At 51.6% G+C, this 13,022-nt stretch overlaps 3 protein-coding genes across 3 annotated transcripts in view; 1 reads left to right on the plus strand and 2 right to left on the minus strand.

The window, feature by feature from the left end:
* The window catches only part of LOC310920762 (olfactory receptor 14J1-like), a gene marked incomplete at its 3' end in the record, with an annotated part of 1,005,486 nt that overhangs the window by 684,918 nt on the left and 307,546 nt on the right, over positions 1 to 13,022 (minus strand). The window lies entirely within an intron of this gene.
* LOC310920778 (olfactory receptor 14J1-like) overlaps positions 1 to 13,022 on the plus strand; it is a gene marked incomplete at its 3' end in the record, with an annotated part of 303,434 nt that overhangs the window by 123,314 nt on the left and 167,098 nt on the right. The gene's annotated exons all lie outside the window — the stretch shown is intronic.
* LOC310920771 (olfactory receptor 14J1-like) lies at positions 8,168 to 9,112 on the minus strand (the record flags this gene model as incomplete). The annotated part of the gene is made up of 1 exon (XM_083880826.1): positions 8,168 to 9,112. One exon carries the CDS (start codon positions 9,110 to 9,112, stop codon positions 8,168 to 8,170), a length of 945 nt encoding a protein of 314 aa, XP_083736952.1.

The raw sequence follows: 13,022 nt of genomic DNA on the forward strand, positions 1-13,022 counted from the left end.
TATTGTGTCCCTTATCCTCTACTTATTCCTCAGCTATCCTCTCCACAATTCCCCCTTTTTCTTTAATGGTTGCAAGCACTTGGGACTGACGATGAAAAAAGCAAGCAAACACTAATATTACACATAGAATGACAATTAAAATCATAAGCAAAAATCGTAGCCCTTCTTTTAAAAGCTGAGTTAGCCATGGTGTTAGACCAAAAGTTTATAGCGGCTCTGTTCTGAAGGACTGTGTGTCTCAGGCTGTTTACGTCCTGAGTGAGTGCTGATATGACCTCTGTAGTAACATTTGCCTGCTTTATAGCCCAACATGCAAGTGTATTAAGTGACACTAATGCATGAGCTGTGCCAACTCCAGGGGTTATAGATGCAAAAATACGAGCTGCAGAACTCTATAATTCTACTTTGTCATCAATTTTTATCAAGGGCCCATAAAGATTGTCATCGCTGCTAACATTAGTTACCAAATCAGATATAATGTTGGATGTGATGTTGTTTACCTGTCTAACAAGCCAATCACCGTAACTGCGTTAAGGCTTGTGACCCTGCTACACCTGGGGCAAGGATGGAGGCAACGATCACTCCTGGGGGATCCCACAAATTTACTTTGTCATTGCAGTTAGGACTCAACTGGTTCATGGCACGCTTATGATGCCGTGTTACAGCAGTATGAGTGGCTGCAAACACTTGTGTTATGTTCGGGGCAAACAAGGTAAGCTTCCCTAGATAACAAGGTCCTCCAACTGCTCATTCAGAAATTTTTGCCATAATATGGCCTGGCATTTTTTGCTGGGATCTACTGTGAGCCTATGGGGGTAGAAACACACAGATAACCACGCCCCCAGAACAGCACTTTTGCTGGTTCCAGCCAAATGCCTGTTTTAGGATCTTTGTATTTAACCCATACATTGGTTTGATGTTCATTATTAGGGCCCTTAGCATGCCTCACGGCTGCTGGCTCCTTTAAATCTCCAAACACACACAAATGATTTATTACAAATAACACAGTGGTCAATCTCTGCTGTAAATCTGTCACTGTCTCTTGTTTCTTTAAATATGCTTTAAGCATTCCATGTGTGTGCTCTACCACAGCCTGCCCAGTGGGTGAGTGAGGAATGCCTGTTTTATGTTCCACCCCCCAAGTTTGCAGGAGGGTTGTGACACGAGAGCTAGTATATGAAGGGCCGTTATCAGTTTTTATTGTCTTTGGCACTCCCATGACTGCAAAGCAGGCAGTAAGATGTTGAAGTACATGACTGGCCCGTTCTCCTGCCTGAGCTGTAGCCCATACATACTTGCTATATGTGTCCACTGTAACATGCACATATTTTAGTCTACCAAATGATGGAATATTAGTAAGATCCATTTGCCATATTTCATTTGGTCTCTGTCCCCGGGGGTTGACTCTCACTCCTGTACCGACCCTTCCATTGTGGTAACTACAAATGGGACAAGCTCTTACTATATCAGTAGCCTCTGTTGAGGTTATCTTAAATGCTCGCATCAACCCCTTGGCATTCTGATGAAATATAGCGTGTGACTCCCTAGCTTGGTTCTGGGGGGGCAGGGGTGGTGTTCCTGCTACTGCAACCAGCTTAGCAGCTCTATCATTTCCTTCGCCTAACCCAATGTCCCACTTATGACTGCGAATGTGAATAACTGCATAGGGGTGTGTTCTTGTTTGAATTGCCAACCTTAATTGAATGAGAAGGTTCTCTAGTCTCTTGTTATCTTATTGTCTTATTTCTGAACCCTCAATTCTCTGCACTATCCCAGCAATATATAACAAATCTCTAACAATGTTCACCGGCTCTGACAAATTTGTCATGACCCATACAACAGCTGACAATTCCAAAGTTTGTAAAGAATCCCCCTCTTCAGCAGGCAATATTACTTCTTGCCATTCATTTCCCTGCTGCCATGTAATAGCAGCTTTTTGTGACCTTTTCCCAGCATCTGTAAAAACTGTGATTGCTTCTGGGATGGGCTGTTCACTCCGCAGAGGTTTGCTCAGCCACTGTTGTTCTCCCACCCATCGCAAGGGTGGGGGCCACTTTACCGTTGTCACAATTGTGGCCCCTCCTCCCAGCAGGGCAAGGTCCACCTCCTCACGATTTTCAATGTACCATTGCAGTATATCTCGAGCTATTGGCAACAGAATAGTGCCTGGCTCATTCCCTGTAATCTGTCGTGCACGCTGTCTGCCTTTATGGATAAGGACTGCCAACATTTCTGATTTTTGAAAAACAGTTTTACATTGTTGTATGGGTGGCTGTAACCATTCTAATACCCGAATGTCTTTCTCCTCTCCCCTATTCTCCCCCCTTTTCTTTAATTGCTGAACAAGGGCTCCAAGAAGATGGTGTTTCCCGAGCTATATAGCCAAATCAATATGGCAGGAGAGGATTATGGTGAAAAGTACTGCCTTGCTGAATGATTTCAGCAAACCAAGAGCAATATTCCCGTTGTGCTGCTGTCTCATTTTGCCAATGAGAAATGTAACTTTTCCACGCTTCCCTCGCACATTCTTGTTTTCCAATTAAACAAGTGCGAAATGGATTGGAAGGCATGGCAGGTGATAAACACAAATTATCCTGACCAAATTTATTAACCCAAGTGTCCCACATGTTTTGCCTTTCGTCTGTTTTTGGTAGCTCTGTGAGCCCAGCAGCGACAACACATATCCCAATCAGCAGGATCCACCTGATGCATATGAGGTATCCCCACCCCATATTTGCAGGTTGTCTGCAATATGCGAGTAGCCTTTTGTGCCAACAGGCGACACACCTCTCTTTCTATTAAAAATACCAATTCCAGCCTATCTCTTTCACCTAAATCTTGAACAAGGTTTACTGCTTCTAGCACAATACCGCACCCTGTATAATTTTTTATGGCTGTCTGTCAATTATAATGATGCCAATAAAAGGAGCAGCGTGGGCACCATGGGTGTGCAAGCTGCTGTTGAAAGACCCACCACTGTCTGCAACAAGCCCCACAATATATTTTTACCCAAGCACCACAGTTAGGCTTGTCGCAGTGCAGACAGTTAGAACTCTTAATTAATCGTAGTCGGGTGCTTTGTAGTTCATGCAACAATGTTAGTACATCAGTTCTGTTTTCTACTACTAGAGGATTAGGCCACACTGGCTGGAGCTGAGCGATCACAGGTGGAAGGATCAGGAGCAGGCGATGCCTCTCTCGTTCTGCTGGGCTGCTGGGTGCTGTCATTCCCTGCTTGCATCCAGCAGCTGGTAATCCACACAGGAACTGTGGGTGTAAGCACACACATGTGACCTCAACCAACATATTGTACTTCAGCAGGCCCAGTGTTAAGAATGCTGATCCTCCTGTAGAGCCAAGACCATAGTATCCTCTTTGTGTTTCCGAGCAATGTTCCGGAGCCAAGGTCGAAAATGGTAACAATTGAGCTATCCGGGTGCCAGCTGGAGTGAGCACTGGAGGATACAGTGTCCGTGCCAAAATACAAATCTCGCCTGTAAAATCAAAGTCCCACAGTAATGTCGAATCCTTTTCAAAAAGTAGAAGATCGTCCCAAAAGTAAAGCAGGAACCGACTGTCCCTGATAGGTTACTGGTCCCTTTACTCCAGTGGGAATTGGCACAGGGCGATTGTCCTTAATAGATATGTCCACTGTGGCTGCCAAGTCCAGGGCGGCTGATCCTGAGGTGTAGGCACAAAGGGAGGAGACAGGGCAAAGAGATTGGTGACTCCTGTTGCTAGGACTGCTCTCCGCAATGAAAGCAGGTTATCGTTCTGGCTGGAGCCGGTCCAGTTCTCGCTGTACTTGCTGCTCGCAGTGATGTCAGGGCAGCCAATGCCTGCGTTTGCTGCTTCTGCCCTCCTCTCAATGCCTCCCCTAATTGCTTAACAGCTTCCACTGACTCTTTCACTGCCTCAACTAACATAGACTGAGGCCCAGAGGGTACAGATGCTGCTTTCTCTAGAGCCTCTTCAACAGACCAATTAGCCTCCAAGATGTTAACTTGTTTTTTTGTAGCCTGATTACCATTTTGGAGTATACACTGTTTTAACATAGCTCCTTGCATATAGAGTGGCACTCTAGCCTTTTCTATTCCTTCTACTAGTCGATCTACAAATTTGCTTAATGGTTCTTCCCTACCCTGTTTTATTCTCATATATATAGGGGTTCCATGTGGATCTTTTACCTTATCCATAGCAGCTCTAGCGAGCTTCATGACCTCTCGACATTTTTCCGGTCCTAACAGAGCCTGTGCCTCTGTCCTTATTCAATTGCCTATTCCCAGCAATTCATCTAAGGTAACCCTATGTAGAGGATCTCCAGGTTGTCTCTGTGTGGCAACTGACTCCTGTGCTAGTGCTTGCCAGTGAGCTTGAAATAACAAGAGTTGGTGGGGTGTAAACACAAGCTTAGAAATACCCCAACAATCTGCTGGCAACAGCAAACATGTACCCCAGATATAATCCAGCATTTGCCGAGCAGGCTCACTGTTTACCCCATATTGGCTAACAGTGGAGCGCAATTGGGAAAGTAATTTCCAATCAAGGGAAGTCAATTGGGCAGTGACACCTCCTCCCGGTGCAGGATTATTTATTACCGGGCATGCCATCAAGTTCCCTGCTTCTATCATCTGTGCATCCCCTTGTTCTACTCCTTCTCTAGCTAGTGCACTCCATGCCTCCCTCCGATTCCTGGCCACCACCTCTGTCAAATCTGATTCAACTTTTGGAATAGTTTCATCGCTCTCCCCAGTCCATGGTAATGGACATGAATCTGTCAGCTGACCTGCAGCGACTGGAGGCATTGGGGGAGCCGATGGTACAGAGTCTGCAGCCACCGTGTCCCCTCTGGTGGCACCCATTTGCTCTGGAGGCACATGTACTGTTGTACATGCAGGAGGCAAAGGAAAGTCTGACTCTGATGAATACATCAGATTCATTCCCTGGGCTGCTACTGTCTGCTGAGCTGCTCGTTTTTCTACTTGGTGTTGCAGGAGAGCATTATGTACTGCTCGCCACTGTTTCCCTAATTTCTTAGCTGTTTTATCATCATCTAAACTTGCCTCCCATATCTTATCCCCAAATTTTCGCCATTCAGAAAGCTCATGTACTGTATGGGGGTTCATAAAGCACCCCTTAGCATACCCATATGCTAGCAGGCCTCGCAACTCTTTTTTAATATCTGTACCCTGGACTTGCCATTTTTCTAGCACACAGGCAAATAAGTCATATGCTGCTTGCCTCTCCATGTCAGTCAGAGCTGTGCAGCTCCCCAAGGTCTCGGCAGCACGTATCAGCTGGCCCCACCGATGTGAGCACCGGGGCGTGGAAGCTCTTCTTTCGCTGTCCCTCTGCTTGCAGGACCTGAACTTGTACTTTTCCAACTGTGGTGCGGTATCCTGTCCTGGGGTCACCATTTGTTGAAAAGAGGGAGACTGACTCAACCGATGTTGATCAATCAGGCTCAATTTTATTTGTTTTCTCGTTTACATTTATATTCTAAATAATTAGTTCATACATATTGCAAAAGCCAAGCTCCTGATTGGTAGTGACTACACAATAGCTTACTTCATGTTATAGCAGCATATTGCAACAGTTGTATCGCCTTGTAGTGTTCAGTTCCTCTTTTCTCATGATTTCAGTTTCTCTCCCTCATTCTCATGCTGGCCTTGTCCTAGCTTCTAGTTACAATATTAGTCTAAGAGCTATTGTGTCCCTTATCCTCTACCCATTCCTCAGCTATCTTCTCCACAGGAGACAATCAAAACAAGACAGGACACAGTGGCCTCTCTTTGTGAACACCATTGGAAAATAAACAAAAACTAAACACAACCAAATCAACAAGTGCTATCAAAGAAGGCTTTTATTACAAGTGATTTGTAGAAACAGGCAAGCAGTTTAGTGTTAGTGAAATCATCCAGTGATCAGTGTCCACACTGCAGCCTTGAGCTCCTGGTTCCTCAGGCTGTAGATCAGGGGGTTCAGGGCTGGAGGCACCACTGAGTACAGAACTGACAGGGCCAGATCCAGGGATGAGAAGGAGAGGGAGAGGGGCTTAAGGTAGGCAAAAATGCCAGTGCTGATAAACAAAGAAAACACAACCAGGTGAGGGAGGCAGGTGGAAAAGGCTTTGTGCCGCCCCTGCAATGCTCCAGGCTGGGGACAGAGTGGCTGGAGAGTGGCCAGGCAGAAAGGGAGCTGGGGCAGTGCTGGACAGCAGGCTGGACATGAGGCAGCAGTGTGCCCAGGTGGCCAAGAAGGCCAATGGCCCCTGGCCTGGATCAGGAATGGTGTGGCCAGCAGGAGCAGGGCAGTGATTCTTCCCCTGTACTTAGCACTTGCTGGCAGCACCTCAAGTGCTGTGTTCAGTTCTGGGCCCCCAGTTTAGGAAGGACATGGAGGGGCTGGAGCATGTCCAGAGAAGGGCAACAAGGCAGGTGAAAGGTCTGGAGCACAAGTCCTCTGAAGAGTGGCTTATGGAGCTGGAATTGTTTATCCTGGAAAAGAGGAGGCTCAGGGGAGACAAGGTGGTTTTAGGGCACAGGTTGGACTTGATCATCTCCAAGGTCTTTTCCAGCTTTCCTGATCCTGTGATTCTCTGAAACCACCCTTGCAGCATTTGCAGGATGAGCCCTGGTCCTCCTCTTCAAAAGGTCCAGCAGCCCAGGTCCCTCAGCTTCTCCTCACAGCCCCAAAGCCCATCCTGTCAGTCCTGCAGAGCCTCTGCAGCTCCTCCTCATTGCCCAGAACAGGGAGCCCCACAGCCAGACACAGCAGCCCAGATGTGCCCCCCTGGCCTGTGGTGCCTCTGGCAAGGGAACAGCACCAGGCACTGCAGGAGCCTGCAGACAGTTCCTGAAGCACTTGGAGGATGATCCTGCTCCCCAAGGGACATTTCCATGGTGTAAATCTAGGAATTGAAATGGGGAGAGGGGCCAGAGAGGAAAGGTCAACCAGGGATGGGCTGTTTGCAGTGGAGGGGACAGGGATGAGCAACAGGGAGAAATCTAGGGCAGGAAAGAGGAAAGAAAGCAAAGATGGAGCAAAGGAAATGCTCAGGGCAGTTTGGAGGTGGCTGCCAGGCAGCCCTGGCCCTGAGCAATAACATCTGCAGTGGAACAGGAAACTCACAGCTCATGAGAACAAACTTTCTGTGTGACCTCAGAGGCCACAACAAAAGTGAGGAGATTCCCTCCTGTCCCCCAGCCCATCCTGGCCCCAGGGGCTGATGGCATTTGTGCTCCCTCAGGTTCATCTCCCCACACCAACACCATGGGGGTGCTCAGGCCTGCTCTGGGCACTGCAAACAGGGGCTCCTGAGCCAGTGCTATCGTGTCTGTGCCTGCAAGGATGTGGCACCTGTGTGAGCTGGGGGAGAGGCCAGGGCTGCACAGGGGGGATGTTGTTGGCAGGTGCAAGAGGATGCTCTGGGACGCTGCCCTGGGGTGTCCAGTGCAGTGGAGATGGATCAGCCCCTGCTCTGCTGCTCCTTCCCATCTCCCCCAGGGACCTTGCAGAGCCCCAGCCATGCTGTTTGTCCCCAGCCTGCCCACAGCCACCCTGCGGCTGCTCACGGGGCTTTTCTGTGCTGAGCATTGGCCTGGGCGTGTTCTGGAGAGAGCCTGGGCAAGGAGCCTGGAGCCCCCAGGTCCTGCCCTGAGGCATCAGCGCTGCCCCAGCAGTGCCCATGGCCTGTCCCTGCTGCAGCCCCGGCACTGCTACCCCCAGCCCTGTGCCCGGCCCCAAGAGCCCTCAGGCCCTACAGCAACACCAGGGCCAGGAGGGCAGCGGGGCAGGGCCACGGCAGCAGCACTGGCAACACCAAGGGCTGCTGGTGCTGGGCACAGCTGCTGTGCCAGCCCTGATCTGCCCCCAGCTCTGCACACAGACATTGCTGCTGCAGTGACAGAGAAGGGAACAAAAAGAGGATCTCTGCTGAAAACCTTACTGGGAGATCCTTTATTTCATTTAAAGTTCCTAAAAGCACAGCTCCTCATTGATACAGTCTAGGGTCACAGCAAAGTTGGAAAGAACCAAAACAAGAAAGGACACAAACAGTGGCCTCTCTTTGTGAGCACCATTGAAAACTAAACAAAGAAAGAAACCACAATATTCAAAACAGCAAGTGCTATCAAAGATGACTTTTATTACAAGTGATTTGCAGAAATTAGCCAGCAGTTTGGTGTTTCTGAAATTGTCCAGTGATCAGTGTCCACACTGCAGTCTTGAGCTCCTGGTTCCTCAGGCTGTAGATCAGGGGGTTCAGGGCTGGAGGCACCACTGAGTACAGAACTGACAGTGACAGATCCAGGGATGGGAAGGAGATGGAGGGGGGCTTCAGGTAGGAAACAAATGAGGTGCTGAGAAATAGGGACAGCACGGCCAGGTGAGGGAGGCAGGTGGAAAAGGCTTTGTGCCGTCCCTGCTCAGAGGGGATCCTCAGCACAGCCCTGAAGATCTGCACATAGGAGAAAAAAATGAACACAAAACAGCCAAATGATAAAAAGGCACTAAAACCAAGAAGCCCAAGTTCCCTGAGTTTGGAGTGTGAGCAGGAGAGCTTGAGGATGTGTGGGATTTCACAGAAGAACTGGCCCACGGCATTGCCATGGCACAGGGGCAGGGAAAATGTATTGGCTGTGTGCAGCAGAGAGTAGAGAAAGGCACTGGCCCAGGCAGCTGCTGCCATGTGGGCACAAGCTCTGCTGCCCAGGAGGGTCCCGTAGTTCAGGGGTTTGCAGATGGACACGTAGCGGTCATAGCACATGATGGTCAGGAGAGAAACCTCTGCTGAAATGAAAAATACAAACAGAAAGAGCTGTGCAGCACATCCTGTGTAGGAGATGTGCCTGGTGTCCCAGAGGGAATTGTGCATGGCTTTGGGGACAGTGGTGAGGATGGAGCCCAGGTCGGTGAGGGCCAGGTGGAGCAGGAAGAAGAACATGGGGCTGTGCAGGTGGTGGCTGGAGGCCACGGCGCTGATGACGAGGCCGTTGCCCAGGAGGGCAGCCAGGGAGATGCCCAGGAAGAGGCAGAAGTGCAGGAGCTGCAGCTGCCTCGTGTCTGCCAATGGCAGCAGGAGGAAGTGGCTGATGGAGCTGCTGTTGGACATTTGCCATCTCTGGACATCCTAACCTGCAGAAGGAGGAAAGACAGTGACATTTCAGGGGAGATTTCTCACAGAAAAGTCAAAGCCCTTGCTCAAAGATTGTTTCTTGCCACTAAACACCTCCCCGTTGTCTATGTCTAGGACAATTTCCTTCACCTTGGTTGCTGGAGCCCTGATTGCTGCTGGCCAATTTTCAGTGAGGAGCCAGACCTCGACCTGCAGGACACCTGGGAGTGATCCCTGAGCCCCAGTGAGTGCAGGGGAACAGTGAGGGCAGGGGCCAGTCCTGGTGTTTGAACATGGAAAAAAGAATCTCCTCCTAAGGCATGAGATCTGCAAAGGGATGGGAATTGCAGGAGGCAGAATGAGAGATTCTGCTGTACATGGGGAAAACAGATCCCAGTGAGGCAGGAGAATTGTCTGAGGTTTAGTGCAGACTGAGGGGAGCTGCTCTGTCCCTCTCTCCTGTTCCCAGCTGCCCTGGACTTGCACCTCTCTGAGCTCCACTCCTATGTTACCCTGGAAAGGCAGGAGACACTGCTGACAGCAGAGGGATCCCAGGTACACAAAGTGGCTCCTGCCTTTCCCAAAGTCAGGCAGAGTCAGCTCATTCCCAGCCTGCCAGCCTGCCCTGCCCAGGGCTCTCCGAGGCAGAGGGAGCTGGGACACGCCATTGCTGTGCTCACCCTGCACAGGAGGAGCCCGAGGGCTGGGCCTGAGCCTGCAGCTGCAACTGCCATTCCCAGAGAGCCCCTCAGCAATGCCAGGAGCACCTGGGCAAGGCAAGGAGAGAAAGAGCCGGGCCCTGAGGAAAAGCCTTTCCCTGCCCAGCCTTGCACAGCCCCTGCCAGGCAGCAGCAGTGCAGGACAGTGGCCCTGAGGCCCTGGTCAGCAGGGAATGGGCACATGGCAGGAGAGATGCCCTTCATCTCTGGGGCTGCTCTGCTGGCCCAGGAGGGGACTGAGGGCCCCGAGCCCCTGGGCTGAGGGCTGTGCTGGCTGGGAGGGGACACAGGAGCTGTGCTGCTCAGGGCAGTGTGTGCCCTGCAGGGCAGGGCTGGCAGGTGCCACATGTCCCCTGCAGCAGGGCTTCCCTCAGCACTGCCTCCCTCCCTCCCTGCCCACGGCTCTGCTGCTGGAGCTGTCCCAGCCTGAGCTGTTCCTGTGGGCCCGGGCTCCTTCCCTGCCACTGCTGCCAGAGCCCAGCCCAGCCCCTGGGCCAGCTCTGCCCTGCAGCTGCTCGGGGCTGTAGGGATTAAAGAACAGCTCCCCCAGGCCTGGGCACCATGGAAAGGTGCTGGTGGATGGATCTGGAGGCTGGGGAGGTGGAGGCACTTGCTGAGGTTCCCAGGAATCCTCAGTGTGATGGTTTAAGAGCCTCAGCCCCTGCTCTGCCCTGCACAGTTGAGTTTCCATTGCCACCCAGCTGAGCCATGGGAAAAGTGGGAGCACAGACTGAAGAAAGCAGAGACTGAAGCAGGAAACTCATGCCCTGAATTTGCTCATAAAAAGTCCCCTCAGAAATGACCTGGGCATGAGCTGGAGGTTTGAGCAGCCCTGGCACACACAGCACCCTCTCCACAGCAGCAGCACCTGCCCTGGCAGCAGGCACTCCTTGCACCCACAGCTCCCCTCCACCATCCATGGAAGCTCCCAGGCAGGCTGAGAGCTGCCCCTGGCAGGTGGCAGATCCCCTGGCCTGGCCAAGAGCCCTTAGGGCTGCAGCACCTGCTCTGCACCACAGCCCTGGGCAGCCCTGGCTGCAGCCCCAGCCTCAGCCCCTGCAGCCGTCCCTGGCAGCGGGAGCCGTCCTGCCCTGTCCCTCTGACGGTGCCCAGGGCAGCCCCGCTCTGGAGCACATCCTTCCCCAAAGCAGAAAGGGCAGCAGAGCCATCCTTACAGTGCTGTCAGTCCTGTCCTGCGTCAGCTTTAGGAGATCCCTGCAGACACAGACTCACTGTGTCAGAAGATTTATCCATGAATGAGCTCAGAATTGTCCTTCCAGCTGCTTTGAGCATCTGTCTGCTTCACTGGTCTCAGGTACCTGCAGGCACCACCCTCAGCCCTGCTGAGCTGGGATAGGAGCTGCTCCTCAGGAGAAAAGTCGATTTTAAGCTCTTCTTGGTTGTCAGGAGCTGCCTCTGTGCCAGGAGCACAGCCCAGCTCTGCAGCAGAGACAGAGCAGAAGGACTTTAATGAGCCTCTTGGAGGTTTAATGCTGAGTCTCTGAACATCAGTCCCTGAGAGCCAGTAAATAAACCTCTCAGGAACTCAAAGTCAGATTAAAACTCCAAAGTTTCTTGAAGTTTTAATGGGTTCCATTGAGGGACACAACTGAGAATGTGTCCCCAGGTTCCAGTTAGAGTAGAACACTGCAGGCAGTGATGACAGGCGGGGAACAAACAAGGCAAAGTTGTCTCTCATGCTGAGCAAACCTGCATGTGTTTCAGGAATGCCAAGGGCCAAGGCCTGAGCCCCAGCCCCTGCCAAGGCACATCCTGTCCCTCCCTCAGTGCTCAGGGCTCTTCCCAGGCCACTGGGATGTGGGGATGTGCAATGCCAAGGGCAGCACCATGGGGCGGCCCCTGCCAGGCTGCTGAGCAGGGCCAAGGAGGCAATGAGGCCCCAGGGCTGCAAGGGTCACTTGTCTCCTGCTGATGGCTCAGGCCCAGGCCCAGCAGCCATGGCCCAAGTGCTGCAGGAGTTGGCTGTGTCAGGGCCTTGCAGCTGCTGCCCATCCCTGTGCCCTGTGCAGCCCAGGCTGTCCTACGGTGTCCATGCCCTGCGCCTCTGTCCCTGCAGGCTGTCGTCATCCCCCAGCTGCCCCACCTGGCTGGGCCCTTCCTTTGCTGACAGCTCTGCCTCCTGCCTGCCTCTGCCTGGCCACACAGAGCCTTGGGCTGCTCCAGGCTCCTTCTGGGGGATGTGTTGCACTACAGCCCTGCCCTGGGAGAGAAATTCCTTCCTCTCTGTTCCCAGTCTGGACCTCTCCAGGTGTCCTTGATATTATTTCTTTCTTTCTCTGGCTGTTCTCTACTATGTCAAAAGGATCTGCCATCTCTGAAGCCACCCTTCAATCCTTTCCAGGGCAGTCCTATTCTGTCCTCAGTCTCCTCTCCACTGAACACAGAGCTCTTTTGTCTCTATAAAGTGGTCGTATGCTTGAGGCCTCCAAACCCCACCTTGGGAGTTCTCTGGGCCGTTTTTAAGATTCTGGCCAATGAAAACATTGTGCTCACAGTCTAAGAAAGTCTCCACTGGCCATGGCCAGCCTGGCTACTCTTGTAGCAATCCTTGGATATACAGAATTTGAGAGCAAAATTCTAATTTTGGCCACAACCTCTGCACAAGAAGGCCAATTGTTTTCCATAGGATGGAAGGCACAGAGCCCCATTGTTTCAGAGGCAAATGTGAGGCGACACCAAAGGAGAAGGCCATCCAGAGCTGTCAGGGTTTTTTTTCAGAGATACCCTTGCATGTATGCAGTTTTTTCGGGGACGTATCGATTTTGATAATGGGATGGGGAATTCCTTTCCATAGGAATGAAAGCATGGAGCCCCAGTGTTCCATGGGGAAATGAAAAGCAGCCCTTGACATTCCAAGATCAGCTGGACCTTTCAGGTGACCCCTGGGAGGCCAAACCAGCCAGACCTGTTCCATGTTCCCTTGGTTCTATGGTGCCCCACAGTGTCCCAATGGCCCCTTGGTTCCACGAGGCTCTGAGGTGCCACAATGTCCCTTAGTGACACGTGGCCATGAAGGGTTTTAATGGTCTCCATGGTCCCACAAGGCCCCAAAGTGTCACCGTGGCCCCCCTTGGTTCCATGAGTTCCCACAGAGTCACAATGGTCTCCATAGTAAGGAACCAACCAAGCCCCCGTGTCACAGGGGCAGATGAGGAGCAGTCACCAGA

Source organism: Zosterops lateralis, assembly GCF_965231275.1.
Source record: "Zosterops lateralis genome assembly, chromosome: 31".
Classification (NCBI taxonomy): Eukaryota; Metazoa; Chordata; class Aves; order Passeriformes; family Zosteropidae; genus Zosterops; species Zosterops lateralis.